At 34.2% G+C, this 22,930-nt stretch overlaps 1 protein-coding gene across 1 annotated transcript in view; it reads right to left on the reverse strand.

Moving 5' to 3' along the window:
- Window positions 1-22,930, reverse strand: part of Mdga2 (MAM domain containing glycosylphosphatidylinositol anchor 2) — a 954,594-nt gene that overhangs the window by 82,587 nt on the left and 849,077 nt on the right. The window contains exon 10 of the mRNA XM_004649150.3: window positions 14,052-14,200. Coding sequence (XP_004649207.2) covers window positions 14,052-14,200 — 149 coding nt within the window. The remainder of the gene's footprint in view (window positions 1-14,051; window positions 14,201-22,930) is intronic.

Below are 22,930 nucleotides of genomic sequence, written 5' to 3' on the forward strand. Positions count from 1 at the left end.
AGCTTGTGCACTCAGGTCACCTGGATGATGCAGGTGAAAAGTGAGGAAAGACTTTTCTTCTGCTTCTGAAATGATCACACTCATTTACCATCAGGCAAATTCATATCCTCAAAATGAGTGCTTACTTCTAAGTGTTTTCAAACGAAGTTAGTTGTCCTTTAAAGATAACTATAAAGCATTTATTGAATATATATTATGTGTTTGTAAACATAACCTTATGAGTAGTTCCAAATGAAGTAATTTTCATATTACTTTATTTGAAATAATTTATAAGCAATTAAAATATATTACTTTCATTTCTGTAAGTGGAGAAAAAAAATTGTTTCATAAAGCTGAACTGATCTGGGAATTGATACAGAATTTGAGCTTTGTCATTGTTTTATCATGGATCTTCTTAGTAAAACCCCAAACGATATGACATGATCACATTTTTCCCTCATGGCCTCTTTAGGGTCTGGCAATGTCTCAGCATTCCAGCTGTGAGGGAGGCCACAGCATAGGACATCCTTGCTGCTTGTTAGCTAGAGCTTTTCCCTTTACACTAAAAATCAAAAGGGTTAATTTACCCGTCAGTAAGTATGAAGAGAGAGAAGTTTCTTTACGTCCCCTCTATTCAAGGATCTAGAATGTATAACATAATAGAGTTGGGTATGCAGTAGAGAAAATATTTGTTTTCATGAAAAAATATTGTTCAATTTCTTAGATCTACTGGAAACTATGAAAAAACACAGAGGAAATACCCGGAAAGGTGACACCCAGTCTTTTGATATTCACAATTACTATTGCAGCTATATTCTTTCTGAGGCTTTGTTCATAGAAACTCAGTTTTTCAATTTTACACTTTTCTCCCTCCCATAACCAGTATTTTATCACTCTGCTCCTCTAGCAGTCTGAGAACACTGGCACATCTAGCAGCCATGCTTGTCATTTGCAAGATAATCAGGTCTTTTTTGTTTGTCTTTTCATGATCATATAAGAAATTTATCCTACACTTTTGAAATAGAGGGTCTCTATTATTCTAGTAATAATTATTTCTTTTCCACAGATTCTTACAAACATAGTATCTAAAAAATGTGTTGAAAAATATATACAATCTACATATGCTTTTGGCTCCCTGTGACATAGCTGTTTTTTCTTTCTTTTTTTTTTTTTTTTACAATTAACAACTTCCATGATGTAAATAATATACCATGGTAATTCCCTCCCTTCGCCCAATTTCCCCTTTGAAACGCCACTGTTTTCTTGAAATTAAGTTTTGGCTCATATTTTTCAACACCCTCCATATCTCCACACAAATGTAACTCCACAGAGGCATTCTCTGACTGCAAGGTTTTTCATAGGACCAATGCCTCACAATACTAAGAGCATTAAAAAACCTCATCTAGATTTTAAGAAACAAAGTTTGTCTTTCCTTTCTTTTTTTTTAATCTAATATCAGTGAGCATAGCCGACTAACCAGGAGGAGATGTGGAGAGCTCCAGCTATAATCAGGACTTCCTGGTGTTCATGGTGACAAAGACAACTCTCCCCATTAAAATCTGATCTTTTGTCACCTGTCCCTAAGCATTATGTCATGGTAACTTGTTATGGAGGTGTTTGGTATTATTTATTCAATTTAAAATGCTTTATTGTTAGGACAGAAAATAAATAGTTCAGTAAGCAAGAAAAAAGTACAGTTGTGATTCAAGTATTTATGAGTCTTAACATATTTTCTTGGGGTGGGGGTTGAAGTAGGGTCTCGTTCTAGGCCCAGGCTGGCCTGGAATTCACTATGTAGTCTCAGGGTGACCTCAAACTCTTGGTAATCCTCCTACCTCTGCCTACCAGGTGCTGGCTGGGGCTAAAGAAGTGTGCCACTATGCCTGACTAAGTCTTAACATTTTTGTCAGCAGGGATTTTTACCTCAGTGATAATGCCTCACTAATTCTTATTAGACTATTTTTTTTTTCTCAGAAAAGTCATTTGCTTGCAAATGCTAATAGGTTTTTACATAGTTGCAAGTCCTAATGTATCCTCAACATATCGTAATGTGAACAATACGTAAATTTAAACTTTTTAATTTTTGAGATTTTTTTCTCATTCTTAGACATAATTTATGCTTTTAATATAGGCATTGAAATCTTAGTTTCTTGATTTTTATATTATGTAAAGTTTAAGGATACAGTAGCACATAAATGTGGGTGAGGTTATAATTTCTTAATTTTAGGCGGAGTATGTATGTGAGCATACAAAATTAGAACCCCCTTTACCTCACATAGAGTTAGTTATAGGTCCACTTTCAATGTGGTTTGAAAACTGTCTCATAACAATAGACATGAAAACATGAAGACTTGCCTTTTAAGACCTTCTAAAATCCCCATTGTGGATGCAGAGTGAAATGCACTGGTATCATTTTCACTTCAAACTCTGCTGTAGTTTTACATAGTATTACTATTATTCTTTCATCTATTTTAGTTTACTCTCACCATATCATGGACTTTCAATTTGCTTTTTATTTTTTATTTTTTATTGACAGAGAGAAGGAGATATATAGAGAAATAAATAGAGAGAAAAAGAGAAAGACAGAGAGAGAGAGAGAGAACTGTTGCAAACAAACTCCAGATGCATGTGCCACCTTGTGCATCTTACGTGACTTACATGGGTCCTGCAGAATCGAACCTGATTCCTTTGGCTTTGCAGGCAAGTGCCTTAACTGCTAAGCCATCTCCAACCCCTCATTTTGTTTTGTTTTATTGAAGCAAGATGCAACTCTAGTCCAGTCTTACCAGGTACTCACTCTGTAGCCCAGCCAGGTCTTGAACTCTTGGAAATCATTCTATATCACTTCTTGGCTATGATTAAAATTGTGTATCACCAAGTCTGGATTCTCATAAGTATTTTTCTATCTATTCAGTTTTTATTTCCATGTATATACAGTGGTGTGCAACATATATTTATAAAAGAATAAAAAATAGTTTGTTACATTAGTTATGGAAATATGTATCCTGGGCTGGAGAGATGGCTTAGCAGTTAAGCGCTTGCCTGTGAAGCCTAAGGACCCCGGTTCGAGGCTCGGTTCCCCAGGTCCCATGTTAGCCAGATGCACAAGGGGGCGCACGCGTCTGGAGTTCGTTTGCAGAGGCTGGAAGCCCTGGCGCACCCATTCTCTCTCTCTCCCTCTATCTGTCTTTCTCTCTGTGTCTGTCGCTCTCAAATAAATAAATAAATAAATAAAAAGAAATAGTATCATATTTTAATTTTTTTTGCATAAAACATATATAGAACGGTATATTTATTTAAAAAGTATTCAGGAACTCAGTGACAAGACTTTTTACTGATTTCCTTTGAGGTCTTTGCAAATATTTGCATTGTCTCAAATTCATCATTATTTTTTTGCTTTTATCCTTTTACTAGTCTAGAAATAAACTTTGTTTATTAAAGGATTTTATTTATTTATTTATTTGAGAAAGAGTACAAAAGAGAAAGAGGTAGATAGAAAGAGAAAGAATGGATGCACAAGGGCCTTCTGCCTCCAAAAACAAACTCTAGACTCATGCACCACCTTTTGCATCTGGCTTTGCATAGTTTCTCTCCAGTACTACATATATAATATAAGTTATAATATATAATATATAGCATGCTTCATACAACATATAATAATACATATGCATGGCAGAGATAATCAAATCATACACATTCCCACATATATAATTAAAGGAATGTAATATAATATTTATCTAAACACATGAGCATGTTTATCAATGTAGAACTAGTTCATTTAAATAAAATATAAACAGCAGGTAAAGTTTATATCCAAAAAGTAGAACAACTTTGTATAATAACTATGTGAAAAAATGAAAAGTAAAAGGTAAGGCATGCCATTAAAACAGAAGAAAAATATAAAGGAAAGGGCATCAGCTTAGATGGTATTCAGCAGAATTTCATCTGTCAATCTCTAAAGTCAGATTGATTTGGCTCAAATACCAGATTCATCTTTACTTTGTCATCCTGGGTGAGATATTTATCCCCTTGGATTCTTTATATATGAGATAACTGTATGCTTCCCTGTGTTTTTTCTGTAGTTAAAGTGGAAGTATGTATAAATCATCTAGTGTCAGACTGTATGACATATTTGCTTTGAGCATAGCTGTTCAAAAAAAGGTAAGGCATATGATAGTCAAACCTTTACCCTCAAATTTCTGTCCAAATTCTTATTATTGTGTTTTTAGAAATGATCTCTCAAGCTTGAAGTGCACATACATACTCCATTATGTTTTTCCATATTTCTTGTTTTCACTTTGTAAAGCAGAGAAAAGAACTTGAAAAAAAAACTGCAATCCATTAGAAGAATTTGCATGGCAGTAGGCATCATGCAATTTTTTTAAAAGCTGTCAAATTCAGGATTTCTTATTCAAAGTGAACAGTATTTTGACCCACTTAGATAAATATTTTTAGGTGCTAAAATTGGTCATGTTTTTAGTATAAAATAATTTTCAGATTAAGTATTATATATGTATATATATACATATCTTGCTTTGTGATATATGTGTGTGTGTGTGTATGTTTCAATCTTTTATGAAACCCTAGATTCCAACTCTAGCAGCACACAAGTAAGAAAGGAAGGAAAGATGGAAGGTTAATCTCAGTTTTCAACATGACAGGATTTACAAATGCCATATAAACCAATTTCTAGGCATGTCTATGAAGGATTTTCTATATTAGGTTAAATGAGGCAAGAAGACCCACTCAAAAAAAATGTTGCATGGGCTGGGGTTTTGCACCATGTAGAAAGGATTCTATGGGACCTGTTTCTGCTGCCATGACTTCCCTGCTATGACAGATGATGCTTTAGTCAGGTGCGATGTCACACCAATGAGACAAGTCATCCATAGAGAAAATATGCAAACTTCAAATTCATTTACTTCAGAAATGGTTTTGGACATCCTATATCAAACATCATACTTAAACTCATATTTTACATAAAGTACCATTTTTATATTGAGATCATAGCAGACTCTCAAGTATACAAAAAAGATACAAGATAAAAATGGCATATGGGCTGGAGAGATGGCTTAGCGGTTAAGGCATTTGCCTGCAAAGCCAAAGGACCTAGGTTCAATTCTCCAGGTCCCACATAGGCCAGAAGCACAAGGGGCACATGTGTCTGGTATTTGTTTGCAGTGGCTACAGGCCCTGGTATGTCCATTATCTCTCTGTCTGTTTCTCTTCTCTCTCTCTGCTTGCAAATAAATAAAAATAAAAATTATTTTAAAAAAAGAAAAAAAAGGTATATAATCTCTGTCTACTTCTGATAATATGACAACATAGAGAAGTTATTCTCAAAATGAAGTAACAACCACCTATTTTAGCCTCATGCTCATACTTGGTGGGTATCTATATATGGCCATCCCAGATCTACCAAACCAGTAACTATTTAATGACCCTATAGAAAACCTTGAACTCTCAAATCCAAGAACCACTACTAGTGGACAAAGAAGTATGTCTGGTTTATAAACAGATATAGTAAACAAAATATATACTTAGAATGTAAACTAATTTAAACAAGAAACTTGAAAAGTATGAAATCCTGGAAAAGTCATTAACAATTATTAATCTAAACACTATACTCTTTTTTTTTTTACAAGTCTTTTTTTTGTTTGTTTATTTGTTTGTTTGTTTGTTGTAGGGTCTCACTCTAGTCCAGGCTGACTTGGAATTCACTATGGAGTCTCAGGGTAGTTTCAAACTCACGGCAAACCTCCTACCTCTGCCTCCCAAATGCTGGGATTAAAGGCATGTGCCACCATGCCCAGTTTACAAGTCTATTTTTTAAATCATTTTACTTTTTGCTTAAAAGCACTTAAGAATGAGTACTTTTTCATCAATTGGATAACAAGGATAACTTAGATCAATTGAATTAGACTTGCTATTAGTTGAATAGAAAATTGTTAAAGCAATGTGCAATCTTTTATTTTCATTCTCATAATTGTCAATACAATTTTTTGTCTACTTAAATTAAACATTGGTTTGCCATTACTTGGTATTTTCAGCATTTAGGACTTTCTAGTCCTTTTCATTTTGTTTAAAAGTTCCAGTACTGCTCTTTCCTCTCATATGGACATTCATAGACTTTTGTCTTATCTTTAAAGTGTCAGATTTTTCTACTTCTTGGTGGTATATAGCTTCCTGAAATTTCCATTACAGTGTCCTTCTGGTAATTTCCTTTCTCAACATTTTTCAAACTCCAGCTTTAATGTTTAATCTGTACAACCTGAATATTTACATATCCATGAGGCTTTATTACTCAAGTTCAAATAGCACTTTACTACCTAAGGTACCCATTTCCAACCCTCTAGCACTATTTGCCATCCCTCCATCATTCACACATCAAATTCACAGTGTGGAAAAATGTGCATACCTATGAACTTTGATTCAATATCTTATTTCTGTCAATAAATTCTTTCTCTCCAAGTCAGAAGTTATTCTAAGTAAAGAGCACCCATGTACTGATACCAAATATCACTTTGACACATGAAATAACAAGAAAGAAAAAAATAATAATACGATGTGTACAAAACCACACACATAAGGAAAAACCCAGAAAACAAATATTTGGGGCTGGGGAAATGGCTTAGTGGTTAAGGTGTTTGTCTGCAAAGCCTAATGACCCCATTTGATTCCCCAGGAACCACCTAAGCCAGATGTACAAGGGGTGCATGAATCTGGAGTTCCTTTGCAGTGGCTAGAGGTCCTAGCATGCCAATTGTCTCTTTTTCTCTGACCCTTCCTTTGCCTATTTCTCAAATAAATAAATAAATAAATACAATTTTTTAAACAAAAACAATATTTGGAATTTTCTAAGACAAGTTACTCATTTTATATAGCTGTCTATATCAATCAAAGTTCCATACATTACCAAATTCATTCCAGTCAATCAAATTATATATATGGCATATATATACATACATACATACATACATACATACATACATATATATATATATATATATATATATATATATATATATAATTTCTTGATATACTTATCAAGAATTAGTATTCACATGAATAAAACATAGAGGTGTGTTGTTGTTTGTTTGGAAGATGGTATTAACTTCCCTTTTTATCCATGACAATGCTTTATGCCTTTTTCAGAACCAAGAATACCATTTACACAATATTTCTTTTCCCACTATTTCCCTGTCTCATCTGTGTGTATGATTCTTCCTAGAACATTCACTGAGTGTGAAATAAATTGCAGTGAATATAAAGCCACTGTCCTTTTTCAAACTATCCTCAGAATTAAATCAATATTCAATTCTTCCAAGTTCAATATTTTCTTAATTCAATTTTTCTTCCTGTCCCTTTTCACTACTCCAACCTAAATCATTGGTACTTACTTCAAATATCTGCCCAACTATGGCTCTGTCTTGGAAAATAGATGTTATGACCTCCATGTTACAACATCAATCTATTGAAGATGAAATGTTATTAGTGCTGGACAACTATGCAAAATTTCAGATTATTTAACAAATTTCCACACAGTGCCCTAGTCTTGTACAGAACATTTCACGTCAATTGCTTTGAAGCATCTGTTTCAACCAACTTTGTCAAATTGGCCTAAGCCAAGCACATACATTATTCCAATCTATACGATCTAATATGTTCCTAATATGATCAGTAGACTGTAGCACTATTATTGTTTGCATAGTTTCCAAAGTCTGAAAAGTTCAGTCCCCCTAGCCAGTAAACTACACTGCTCACTTTTCAAATTTTCTGTTTGTTCAGTAGCCATCTTAAACTAGATGCTTAGTTCAACATAATTATTCACACATTAACATTCATATATAGTAATTTAATACACTTTAATAGAATTTATCCTACTAAGTCACTAGCAAAATGTATAAAATACACAAACACAAAAAAATATTATTCAACAAAACTATGTTTAAAACATTTTACCTTCTGTGGAAATAAGAAATAGCTCAATTATTATACTAACATCAGTGGAAAGTAATATAAAGTGTATAATAAATTTATCTTATAATCAACTGTAACAAAATGTATGTTTGGGACTGGAGAGATGGCTTAGTGGCTAAGCGCTTGCCTATGAAGCCTAAGGACCCCGGTTCGAGGCTTGGTTCCCCAGGTCCCACGTTAGCCAGATGCACAAGGGGGCACACGCGTCTGGAGTTCATTTGCAGAGGCTGGAAGCCCTGGTGCGCCCATTCTCTCTCTCTCTCTGTCTTTCTCTCTGTGTCTGTTGCTCTCAAATAAATAAATAAAATTTTTAAAAAAATGTATGTTTGGCAACTGATTATTACTAATTCTTATTTAAAATATAAAACTAGTAAAATTTCTATCTTGGGGCTGAAGGGATGGCATTGAGGCATTTGCCTGCAAAGCCGAAGGACACCTGGTTCATTCCCCAGGACCCACATAAGCCAGATGCACAAGGTGGCACATGTGTCTGGACTTTTTTTACAGTGGCTGGAGGCCCTGGAGCACCCATTCTTATTCTCTCTCTCTCTGACTCTTTTGAATAAATAAAACTTAAAAAAATTTAAAAAATAATTTTTAAAATATATTGAAAATCATGCCTATTATCTTGCCACTCAACTGCACCATCTGCTCACAAATAGTACTGTGTCTATATTCCTGTTATAATACTTATTTTAGCAAGTCATTTAGCACAATACTTCATTTTAAAATTACTAGTCAGTGTTACATGATCAATTTACTCAAGTTAAATTGACTAAATTGATGAGCAAATGGATATGATAATTTTAGCCTCTTAATATATCATAACTAAAAAGACAAGAACAAGAGCAATTAAAGAATTCTATTCAATAAAATACCCCACTTTCCAAAGATGATAGTCAAAATGTCATGCTCATTGTGTCAGAATTATTAAAAAAAAAAAAAAACTATGAAAGTCTAAAATACTTTAAGAGTAGAAACTATAATAACATAAATTTCAAATGGTTGCAAATGCTGTTGATGTAGCTTGGTATGTTCAGATAACACACGAGGTGCTCTGCTTAGTTCATAATTTCTTTGATACTAAAGAATGCAGACATTCAAATAACCTTTTTCTCTTCATCTTAAGGAATAAATGAAGCAAATAATTGGAAGCTAGTAGCTGCCTAAGAAGACGAAACAATTGCTTAGCTGACTCTTAAAAGTATAACATAAGAACATGAAGATTTTGGAGAAATTTAGTACCCACAAATTAATTTATTAGCACTTCATGGTATATTTGTTCTTTTAACATTTTTCAAAGCAATGCTCCCAGATTTCCAGTGCTGTTCCCCAAATACACTGGGATGCTTTGTGAGTAAAGTAGATGATGTTCCAAGTTACAATTCTGAGACATTGTTTCTCATCATCTTTAATTTTGGACCATTCAGTCAGAGTCAGCTAATATTCCAATATAAAGCTGAGCAGAATTTTTGGTTCAGGCTAGCTCACTGAGCTGTGGGTTTAATAATGGAGATTTTATAATCACAGAGCATATAAGAATAGCTAGTGCATTTCTAAAGTTTTTAAAATTAAAAACACAGTAGGATCATTTAATTTCATTTGTTACACATTTTACTGTATCGATTTTTCAGACTTCAACTGATTGTCTAATTAAGTGTATGTTTCATATTAAGCTTGGTGATATTTCATATTAAGCTAGGACATTCATATATGGAAGATATTTACATTTATGGGCTTATAATAAATATGTGGCCCAAGATTATTACATTTATAAAATGGTAAAATTGGGTTTGGGGTATACCTTAGTCATAAAACACTTGCCTCATATGAATGAGGCCCTGAATTTGATTCATAACAAAACAAGTGAGCAGATATAAGTAAATAAAATCAGTATCATTGCATATGCAAATCAAATTACTAGATTATGAAAGTATGATCTCATTATCAAATGCATGAGTATTAATTACCAGAGAAAATTAGAAAATCTATATTTTATGTTGACTATCACCTTTCTGTTATTATTAGTAAAACCACAGCAGTGCAAACTTTTGCTAAAGCATACTACTATTATCATTATTGCTTTTTTTTTTAATTTATTTATTTGAGAGCGACAGACACAGAGAGAAAGACAGATAGAGGGAGAGAGAGAGAATGGGCGGGCCAGGGCTTCTAGCCTCTGCAGACGAACTCCAGATGCGTGCGCCCCCTTGTGCATCTGGCTAACGTGGGACCTGGGGAACCGAGCCTCAAACCGGGGTCCTTAGGCTTCACAGGCAAGTGCTTAACCGCTAAGCCATCTCTCCAGCCCTTATTATTGCTTTTGTTGTTGTTTTGTTTGTCTTTGTTTTTTTCATGGTAGGGTATTGCTCTAGCCCAGGCTGACCTGGAATTCAATATGCAGTCTCAGGGTGGCCTCAAACACACTGCGATCCTCCTACCTCTGCCTCCCAGGTTCTGGGATTAAAGGCATGTGCCACCAGGCCTGGGAAGAATATTATTAATGCAGTCTCAAAAGATATTTCAGTTTCTCTCCAGTGGTGAGATATAAAATATGAATAAAATATTCAGTTAGACTACATCATGGCAGAAATCACACGAGGTAAAAGATATTTATCTTAAATATTCAGATAATCCTAAGAACAAATGAGCTCATAAATAACAGTATGACAAGAAAATAAATGTAAACAATGGAGTAAGGGATGTGATTGCTCTTTAGAAGATAGTTTAGAGCAGCAGAAATATGTTTTCCTCTAGCAGATGACATTGTATCATATGTTAGCAGATTGATCTGATAGAAAAAGAGAGAGAGAGAGAGAGAGAGAGAGAGAGAAAATCTTAACTAAGACTCAAGGAAATGGTAGAGAAAGTGTGAACTAGCAAGATGGATCATAGGGAGGATATTAAGCTAGAAATTAAAAAAAATAAGAAAGGAACAGTGAAAATGTCTAAATGTTTTTTTCATGGCTAGGAATATATGATCTACTATATAAAACTTAATACAAATATATAAGGCATATTAAGTTTGTGAAATGCACTATTTAAAAAAGTTTACACAGGGCTGGAGAGATGGCTTAGAGGCTAAGCATGTGCCTGTGAAGCCTAAGGACCCCCTTTCCAGGCTGGATTCCCTAGGACCCACTTTAGCCAGATTAACAAGGGGGCGCACAAGTCTGGAGTTTGTTTGCAGTGGCTGGAGGCCCTGGCGCTCCCATTCTCTCTCTCTCTCTCTCTCCCTCCTTCTCTTTCTCTGTCTGTTGCTCTCAAATAGATAAATAAAAATAAATAACAACAAAAAAAGTTCACATAAGGCTGGGTATGGTGGTGCACACATTTAATTGCAGCACTCTGGAAGCAGAGGTAGGAGAGACTACATAGTAAATTCTAGGTTAACTTGGGCTAGACCAAGACCCTGCCTTGAAAAAAAATTTACACAATTTTGCTTATTAGTTTTAAAATACCCACAGATATTTTGACCAGGAGTGACCTGCTCAAGAGTGCTTTGCCTATGCAGTAAGTGGGGCCACATTGTATCACTATCCATTCCAATTGGCTGATTGATATCATTATCCTCATTTTATAGACCGGGGACTCAGGCTTAGACCCAGGTTCAGAAATATGCTTGAGGTTTTACAGCTAGCATATGGTAAGGCCGGATTGTCTAGGTCTCTAAAGCTTGAAGTACTGAAATTTATAAATAAAAAGTACTAAGCGGAAACATATAAATTCATTGCACTCACAATTTATTCTACAGAACAGAAAAGAACAAGCTTTACTTAATTTGTATAAAAATAGTGAAGTGACTGGGAAATGTGTGCCACTGCACGTTGGAGGTTATATACCAGTTTAACAATCTAGAAATTCTTAAAACAGTAATTTGGAGAGAATAATTATATGAGAAATACAAAACAGAGAACCTGCCATTGGAAAAATAGGATATCAAACTAGAAAAATTACGACAGAAGATAGTTTGTTAAATAATGTGTACCAGACATGTTTGATGAGTGCTCTCTCTTTCTCCCTTCCTCCCTCCCTCTTTTTCCCCCTTCTTTCTCTCTCAAAAGGAATTCAAACACTGCCAGAAAGTTCTTATCAGATTTGAGGGTAAAAAGACTCCACTGATAGCTACTTTTATGTTAAATTTGACATCTAGAAGAGGAGTCTGGAATGAATATATAAGGGAAATATTAGGTGAAAACAAATGTTTCAAGATGAGACAGGGAAAGATGAGGAGACTTGCATAAGGTCCATAGGCAAAAACAGGTAAGTTTCATAGGCAAAAACATTATTTGTAGTAGGAAATTACTAAAGGCTGTAAGAAATGTAAATGAGGAAGAAAATCAGAAATTAAGTATAAAATTCTGACTGTAACATTAGAAACTGGTTTGCCTGCAAAGCTAAAGGGCCCAGGTTACCTCAGGACCCAAGTAAGCCAAATGCACAAGGTGGCACATGAGTTTGTTTGCAGTGGCAAGGACCTTTGCATACCCATTCTCTCTCCATCTGCTTCTTTCTCTTTTTTTTTCCTCATTCTTTTTGTCTTTCATTCTCTCACTTTCTCTTTCTCCCTCTCAAATATTTTTTTTTTTTAAAACTGGAACGAAAAAAGTAGTAAAGAACTTCTAATAAAACAATTCATTTTTACAACTGGCAACTTGGGTTTAAGTTTTTGTTATATATATATATATATACAAATTCTATATATAATAAAAGATGAATAAATAATGTAGTAAGGAATTTACATAAGACTATGCGGTGTGAAATATCAAGGATGTTCTAAGATACTCCTCACATAAAACAATTTAAAATCAGAACTGTGCTAAAAATATAAAAGGGGGAGTTAGAGAGATGGTTTAGTGGTTAAGGAACTTACTTGCAAAGCCTAAGGACCCAGGTTCCATTCCCCAGTACCCATATATGCCAAATGCACATGTGGGCACATCTGATGGAATTCATTTTCAGTGGCTGGAGGACCTGACGTGCCCAATACTCTCTATATATCTGCCTTTCTCTCTCTCAAATTATATATATGGATAATCCTATCAGCTTAGCAAGAAAGCGGTGTTAGTCTGAATTTTCTTCTCTTTATCAACCTCACCAAGGAAAATACCAAATTGGAGCAAGTAGGACAATTTTTTTTGGTTTTGTTTTTTTCCATGTAGGGTCACATTCTAGTCCAGGCTGACCTGGAATTCACTATGTAGTCTCAGGGTGGCCTCTAACTCACGGTGATCCTCCTACCTCTGCCTCCTGAGTGCTGGGATTAAAGGTGTGTGCCACCACACCTGGCTAAGCAGGACAATTTTGATATAGATTTGAGGTTTACACAGGGATCAATGTAAATGATGTGATAGCATTCTGTGTGGTCCACAATGGTCTGCTGGCTCATAATGGTAAGAACCTAAAGAAATTAGTATCTAATGCCAGATGTTTTCATTCATTCACTTTTATGAGTTTATTGGAAACTCAAAAGCAAATGTTTTCCTTCTACTGCTAAAACTCAAAATGAAAACATACATGAAATTCAAAGTCCTCCTCCAAGATGTTTTGTCAAAACAGCTATCTATGTAACACATTATCTAACAAGTAACATGAGAAAGATGTGCGTTGAAATTGTGGGAATATCATTCCTACCAACAAAAATAAGTACATTTCCCAATGTTCATTGGAAGAAAATAAAAACAATTCCATATGTCCATATTCTTAAGCTACATTAGAAAACATGCATTATTATTTCTCTTGAGTTACTAAAGAATTTGTATTCTTTAGACATAGTAAATCAACTCTTAAAATATTGTGTGTATAGCTTGAGAAGATCTTGTGGTAGTTGTTCTATATGATTTCTCTAATGTATCTAGTGATGAAGGATTTCTGAAGACTCAAAGGAAGCTACTTTACCAAGTTTCCTGACATCATAGAAAATGTACTGATTAAAATTTCAAAGATTTGTAATAATTCAGTAGCATTTGTGTAATGTCCTCAGTGATATAAGAAAATATATTCTTTAAGTCATGCAAAATGATAAAATAAATCATAGTAACAAAGTCTTTACAAGAAGCCACACAGAAAAGGAAATTGATTAAATTTCTTACCTGCCGAATACCCAAGCGATATGCAACAATGCGGTCCACTGCATCGGGATTCATCTGTGTCCACTGTAGACTGTAGGAATATACTCGGTGTCGGTTCTGCCATACGGGATTATAGGTGTCATAATAAAATTCTGGAGCATAAGCCTTCCCTGCAAGCAGAAAATGTGCTTAGATATGATTGATAGCACCTTCCAGTTTAAATATACTGCATATTTACTTGGTCCTATTACTAATTTTTATTACACATTTATTCCTTAAGTAAGGAATTTCTACTTGAAAAGTCATTATTACTAAAATCTAATAAATTTCCTAATTTTATTTGATTGAATGAGCAGAGTGAAAAGGAGAATCAAAGATAATGCTAAGGGTATAGTTTAGAACCAGCTATAGGAATAAAATTTCTACCAGTTGAAATGGAGAACTGTGGAATGATTAAACTGGGAGGGTAAGAAGTTCAGGAAATAATTTGTAAAAATTATGAAGGAAGTGGTGTCACACATGTATTCCTTATGACAGTATTCAACAGACTTGCTAGAATTGCAGCCTTGAATAAAGGCTATCACAGAAAATAATATTGTAAGGATGTCTATGAACATGGTTGATATCACCCTCCCTCCCTCCCTCTCTCTCTCTCTCTCTCTCAAGCTCTCTCTCTCTCTCTTTCCCACTCTCCCCCTCATTCTCATTTAAGTAGATAAAATTATTACTTGACAATAACAAAAACCCAAAAACCATGGTTTATATGTAAGGAGCAATGTAAGGAAATACAAAGTCTATACTATAGTACTGAATACAAGTCAATCATCTTATTCTTTTTTTCAATTTCACAAAATAAAGGGTATACAGATGCTTTGAAATTATAGAATCAATTTTATGATATTCAGAAGCATTGGTTTTCCTACTTTAATAAATTTATTCTGTAATTCAACAATTTTGGAGCATGAAATACACACTAAGTATGAAGAATACAATTAGTGAGGAGGCATGTTATCCCTTCTCATGAGAATTGCTTACTTTTTCGCAGTTCCCAAATAATTTCATGAGTCTGTAATTGTCACTGGGTAGGTTGAAAAGCTTAATTTTTACTGGCACCCATTCAACATCTATTTTTTTAATTAACATATATCTTCCTTTTGCTTTGTGTAGAAATTGTCTCACCTTGTTTCTGCATGTTTCTTCCTTATTAATGATAGTCATCTAAGAGTTTTAGAAAAGTTGTTTTGCAAAAATGGGTGACTATAGGGTAGATGTTGAATACTATGTCCTTTATTACCCTGGTATATTTTATTAATGATGTCTTAAGTGCTGAATTTAATTTTGACCAGGTTTGCTAGTCAAATTAAATATGTTTCATGAATAGATGATTTCTGGAAACACCTGGCAAAGTCACCTGCATTAACAGTGCATGCAGATTTAAAATTAATCTATTGTTCTATGAAATCCAAAATCATCACAGACTGGCCTTGGCTTTGGCTTTAGTTTCATGGGGTAATTCTGAATTTCTGACTCTAGTATTCTATGAGAATAATTTGTATTTTTTGATCCACTAAACATTTGTGTAAAATGTCATGACAGCAATAAGCTGATACTTTTAGTTTAGGACTGTAAAAGTGATATTATCTTATAAATAAATTGAAGTGAAAATGGATTACTGATTTCCAGCAAAATTTTAGATAGAAGGAGGTTTCTAGAAAGGAACCTTCACTCTCATTTTATTTTCCTCTTTTTTTTCTTACACCACATTTTCATTTATTACTTAATGATACTACAAATTCATTCATAACATCTTATAGAAAAGTTCAATGAGAGGGAAATGATATACTCAATGAATGAATCAGTAGTCCAAATTTTCTTGACAATTTGCTTTTGAAACTAAACTTTACAAAATGCACTTGCAAATAGTTGTAGTAGCTTTGACATAGAGCCAAGTATATGGAAATGACAATTCAGGCTTGACATTTGCTTAGCCTGATTAAGAAGTTCAAAGTTCCATCACCAGGACTGAAAAATTCAACACGAACACATGAATTAATGAGCTGATTATTTAACTAACGTAAACCTAGAGAGTATTCACTAGAGAGCAATATGTAGACTAAATTGGAGAGGTAAGAGACTAGTGGAGATCTTGCTGTATATTGGTGGGAGATGGTTTTGCTGTTTAGTCATTAATAAAGTACAAATCTACCTATCAGTTTCTTTAAAAAAAAAAAAAAGAATGTTTAGTAACAGAAAAGCAAGGAGATAATGGAGAAAAAAAAATCTCCAAAGTAAGGAAATAGAAGTATATGAGTTGAAGCCATTTCCAAGGAAGGAAATCTAAGTACATATTCACAGAGATATGAAATCAGGTAACTCCCAAAGGTAGGATATTATGAGGGTCTATATTATGATTTACAAAAATCTTACTAGTAATCTCTAAATAAGAAATGGCATACCCTGTTGGTCCATGATTTTCCTTTTAGTAGAAGACCTAACCAACACCCAAACAAACAGCTATATATCCAAACAATATGAGTACTTGACAAGCTACGCATTAAGGCATGTCTTATTTTTTAATTTCTAGGTTGTGGTTTTACCTACTGCTGTAACTATTTTAGATAAAACCTAATGAAAATGCTGAGGAACTATCACATAATCTTCTAATCTTATAACCTTATAATATTATGTATTTCTCTTCAATGACCACATACTGATTTTAAAGAATAATGTTTTGCCAACTATGGCATAGATATCAGGGAATCCATCTCTGAGACGGGGCCTGGCAAACAATACATAGGACCCTGGGCAATTTTGCTTCAGGGAAATTCAGAACATACATTCTGAAATGCCCTAAAAGGCTAGGATTTCTCTCCTGAAATTATTTCCAAGTACATAAGAAAAGACATCAAATCTAAGTCTAGAGACACAAAAATATCTTTGGGGGTCCTTTCTTTTTTCTGTCAGGTGGCAACTGCCTGATTCAATAATCAGAATCTCTGTGGCATGACATAGTGGTCAGATAATGGGGCTTAAGAAATGGGGGATAGAATGAAAACAGGGAATCAGAAACTGATCATTTCAGCAGATATAATTGTATTTTAGTTGAGTTCTGGGAGAAAAATATCTGCATGTCATAAATGTAAATTGCCAGAAGTCTAGGAAGATTCATCTAAATAAATACTTTTAAAGTTACTAAAATTGTTTGACCTTCAAGTGAATAAGATCTTCATGGATGAAAGCAATACTATACTTACAGCCTAGACCACAATTCCCTTGAAGTATATTCATTCAATAAAGTTTTCTTTGAAAACAGAAGCAGACAGAGCATCATCATCTTTTGAACAATCTTAATTTGTCAAGACCTATTTTGAAGGTAATAAAATGAGCTACAATCTTATCCTCATTTAAAAAAATCCAAATTCATCAGATTTTATTGATCCATGACATATATGTATTTAATTACATTAAACTACAAAGTATTTTCAGTATATTTTATATAACTTCTCTTTTCTGCATTAGGTAATCATATATAATATTTTATGGCACATAGGATTTGTAATGGTTTATAGTTACTATGGAATGTTTCATATTACAAATAATAAGATAATAGTGACATACGAAACATAAGATACATTGAAATTTGTTATGGAAAATTTTAAATTTAGAAAGGTTTCATTTTGGTTGCATAATTATACTGGTTTAGAATGAACATGATGAGAAAATGTTTATATGATAACTAAATAGCATTGATGGCAATAAATGTTGACTTAAGTTGGTTTTTGAAATACTTGCTTAAATCTGAATTATTACTAAATTATTTTGTACAGATGTTAAAATGGAAAACATTTTCTGAATTCATTGAAGCAATGTATGTTATAATTCTTTAAAAGCATGAATTAATTTTCTTCTGTTTTCAGAGCCAATCATACTTAGCCTCTCATTTGTAAGAAGTTCATACTAATAATATTAAAATATTTTCAAACAATCTTGGTCTCTGGTAACCAAATATGACATCTGCTGGTAGAAGAAAGAATTCATAAACATTTTTTTTTCTTTCTTATACTTAAGGTGTTTTCCTTCTATGGAGTACATGAAGAACACTTTCTCACTCTCTTATATCCTAACCTTATTTTATACATTTTTCCAGGTTAAATCCTTTTAGATTAACTGACCTAGAACTGTATTCCCTGTCCACACTGGGAGTTAGCTTTTAAAGATTATACATGATAATATGCAGATCTTCACTTTTAAAATATTCTTAAAATAGATAGATGGAAATCATTGCATTGCTTAAAATTTTATGTAGGGTTTATGTAACAATGAAGATATAGTATTTTGCAAAAAAAAATCTGTTTAAATGATTAACTTGTTTTGAAAGTACTTTATGCGTGAAGCTACACATACACTAAAATAAGTTTTTATATTTAGAATATTTAAAAAGTTTTTAATTATATGTTCTGATGAGTACTATTTCTAATATTTCTAAGAAAAATGGTAAAGAATATGATATTTTTCAGGAACACAAATGATGTTTTTTAAATTAATATAGTTTTGGAAAAGAGGAAATAGCAAGATTGAAAAAAGTAAGCGAGCTGCCCTAGAAAAAGACTTATAGAATGTGTTTGCATATTTGAAGGGGGTATTTAATTTTTTTTTTTACTTTCTTGGGGTGGTTTCTTTTTTATTTATTTTTTATTTTCACAAATTTATTAACATTTTCAACGGTTATAAAAAATATCCCATGGTGATACCTCCCCCACACACACACTTTCCCCTTTGGAATTCCATTCTTCATCATATTACCTCACCATCTCAATCATTGTACTTACATATATACAATACCAACTTATTAAGTACCCTCCTCCCTTCCTGTCTCTTCCATTTATATCTCCTGTTTAAATTACTGGCCTCTGCTACTAAGTATTTTCCTTCTCATGCAGAAGCCCAACCATCTGTAGCTAGGATCCACATATGAGGAAGAACATGTGGTGCTTGGCTTTCTAGGCCTGAGTTACCTCACTTAGTATAATCTTTTCCAGATCCATCCATTTTTCTGCAAATTTCATAACTTAATTTTTCTTTACCGCTGAGTAGAACTCCATTGTATAAATGTGCCACATCTCCATTATCCACTCATCAGTTGAGGGACATCTAGGCTGGTTCCATTTCCCAGCTATTATAAATTGAGCAGCAATAAACATGGTTGAGCACATACTTCTAAGGAAATGAGATGAGTCCTTAAGATATATGCCTAGGAGTGCTATAGCTGAGTCATATAGAAGATCAATCTTTAGCTGTTTTAGGAACCTCCACACTGATTTCCACAATGGCTGGACCAGATTGCATTCCCACCAGCAGTGTAGAAGGGTTCCTCTTTTTCCACATCCCCGCCAGCATTTATGATCATTTGTTTTCCTGATGGTAGCCAATCTGACAGGAGTGAGATGGAATCTCAATGTAGTTTTAATCTGCATCTCCCTGATGACTAGTGACATAGAAAATCTTTTTAGATGCTTATATGCCATTCATATATCTTCCCCTGAGAATGCTCTATTTAGCTCCATAGCCCATTTTGATTGGCTTGTTTGATTCCTTATTATTTAACTTTTTGAGTTCTTTGTATATCCTACATATTAATCCTCCATCAGATATATAGCTGGCAAAGATTTTTTCCCATTCTGTAGGTTGCCTCTTTGCTTTTTGCACTGTGTCCTTTGCAGTGCAAAATCTTTGTAATTTCATGAGGTCCCAGTGATTAATCTGTGGTTTCACTGCCTGAGCAATTGGGGTTGTATTCAGAAAGTCTTTTCCAAGACCAATATGTTGAAGGGTTTCACCTGCTTTTTCCTCTAGCAGTTTCAGATTTTCAGGTCTGATGGTAAGATCTTAAATCCATTTGGACTTAATTCTTGTGCATGGAGAGAGAAGAATCTATTTTCATCCTTCTACAGATATATATCCAGTTTTCCCAATACCATTTGCAGAAGAGGCTGTCTTTTCTCCAATGAGTATTTCTTACACTTTTATCGAATATCAGGTGGCTATAGCTACCTGGGCTTACATTTGGGTCCTCTATTCTGCTCCACTGATCTACCTGTCTGTTTTTGTGCCAGTACCATGCTGTTTTTGTTACTATGGCTCTGTAGTACACGTTAAAATCAGGTATGGTGATACCACCAGCCTTACTTTTGTTGCTCAGTATTATTTTAGATATTGTAGTTTTTTTTTGTGATTCCAAATGAATTTTTGGATTGATTTTTCTATTTCCATGAAGAATGCTTTGGAATTTTCATAGGGATTGCATTAAATGTGTAGATTGCATTTGGTAAGATTGCCATTTTCACAATATTGATTCTCTGATTTCATCCTCTGTGTGTTTGTTGTTAACATATATGAAGGCTACTGATTTCTGTGTATTTATTTTGTATCCTGCTACATGGCTGTAGGATTTTATCAGCTCTAACAGTTTGCTAGTAGAGTGTTTAGGGTCCTTTTGTATAGAATCATGTCATCTGCAAATAATGATAACTTGATCTCTTCCTTTCCAATTTGTATCCCTTTTATGTGTGTCTCTTTTCTTATTGCTATGGCTAAGACTTCCAATACTATATTAAATAAAAGTGGGGACAGTGGACATGCTTGTCTTCTTTCTGATCTTAGTGGAAAAGCTTCCAGTTTTTCCTCATTTAGTATTATGTTGACTGTAGGCTTGTCATAAATAGCTTTTATTATATTGAGACATGTTCCTTTTATTCCCAGTCTCTGTAGGACTTTTATCATAAAAGGATGTTGGATTTTGTCAAACGCTTTCTCTGCGTCTAATGAAATGATCATGTGATTTTTGCCCTTAAACCCATTTATATAATGTATTACATTTATAGATTTGCATATATTGAAACATCCTTGCATCTCTGGGATAAAGCCTACTTGGTCAGGGTGAATGATCTTTTTGATATATTCTTGTATTCTGTTTGCCAATATTTTGTTGAGAATTTTTGCATCTATGTTCATGAGGGAGATTGGTCTATAATTGTCTTTTTTTGTTCTATCTTTGCCTGGTTTTGGCATCAGGGTGATGCTGGCTTCATATAAGGAATTTGGTAGAATTCCTTCTTTTTCTGTTTCCTGGAAAAGCTTAAACAATGGTGTTAGCTTTTCCTTGAAGGTTTGGTAAAATTCAGCAGTGAATCCATCTGGGCCTGGGCTTTTTTTAGTTGGGAGATTACTGATAACTGTTCAGATCTCCAAGCTTGTTGTAGGTCTATTTAAGTGATTAATCTCATCTTGATTTAATTTTGGTAGGTCATTTTTTACTTTTTAGAAGGTAAGTAGTTAAGATATATCACTTTTCTAGGAGGACTGATAAATTCCTGGCAAATAAAATCCACCCATTTTTTCCTCGGGCTCCATTACATAAAAATATATATTCACAAAAGACCCACTTGTTGTTATGCCCGCATTCTTCATTGTGACAGAGTAACTTACACTATAACCACTCTGAAGTTTTTTTTTAACCTAATAATGTTAGAGTATAACAAGCCTCTTTTTAGAAGTATGCTTTGCTTACTAACAAGTAATTCAATATTTTAGCAGTCAGATACCCAAGGAGTAAGTACCAGACTGTGAACAAGTTAAAGGAGAAGAAAGTGTTGCTGGTCTTGAGTACCTTGCAAGCTATGTTTCAGGCCTAGGGAGATGAGGTTAGAATGTCACCACATATCAATAACCAAAGTCATAGGATGCTATAACATGCACACAGTATACTAGAAAGACACTGTCATTAATCAGCAGAGGACCACGAAAATATTGATGCTAAGGACAACAACAAAGCCTATTGACACAGAAAGAGCACCTAGGGGAGCAACTGCCACATTGGTCTGAAAGACAGACATGCTCGCAGTCTGAAGTAGAGACTTCCTCCAAATCAAGGCCACCCCTACCACCACTTACAGTGAATATGATTTCAATATTTTATTATTTATTTATTTATTTATTGGACAGAGAAAGAGAGAGAATGGGCATGTCAGGGCCTCCAGCTACTGCAAACAAGCTCAAGATGCATGTGCCCCTTTGTGCATCTGGCCAATGTGGGTCCTTGGGAATCAAATCTGGGTCCTTTGGCTTTGTAGGCAAATTCCTTAACTGCTAAGCCATCCATCCAGCTCTAATATGATTTCAAAATCCAGCATTATAGACTAGGAGAAAAGATCCCACTGCATGACCAATAGGGCCAAGGAAGGGCAGTTTTGGACCTCAGATAATAGAAATATGAAATAAAATCTATATAAAATTATACTTAATTGAAGCCAGAGAGATGACTCAATGGTTTAAGGCACTTGCCCATGAAGCCATATGACCAGACATCAATTCTCCAGTATCTATGTAAAACCAGATGCAGAAAGTGGTACATGTGTCTGGAGTTTGTCTGCATGTGCCCATTCTCTCACTCTTTCATTCTCCATCCTTTCTCTTTCTTTCCCTCCTCCCACCCCAGGCTTGGTAATGCAAGCCTTTAATCCCAGCACTCAGGTGGTTGACATAGGAAGATCATTGTAATTTCAAGGTCAGTCTGAGACTATATAACTACATCGATAGTGAATTCCAGGTTATCCTGGACTAGAGAGAGAGAGAGAGAGAGAGAGAGAGAGACTCTACCTCCTCAAGAACAAAATAAAACTATATATATAACATCAGATATATATATCTGATGTTAAGAATCATAATTGAGAGCCAGGAGTAGTGGGGCAGGACTTTAATCCCAGCACTTGGGAGGCTGAGGTAGGAGGATCATTGTGAGTTCAAACCCAGCCTGAGACTACAGAAGGAATTCCAGGTCAGACTGAGCTAGATAAAGACCTTACCTCAAAGTAAAAAAATAAAGAATCCTAACTGATATTTAT

The sequence above is a fragment of the Jaculus jaculus genome, chromosome 7 (genome assembly GCF_020740685.1).
Source record: "Jaculus jaculus isolate mJacJac1 chromosome 7, mJacJac1.mat.Y.cur, whole genome shotgun sequence".
NCBI lineage: Eukaryota > Metazoa > Chordata > Mammalia > Rodentia > Dipodidae > Jaculus > Jaculus jaculus.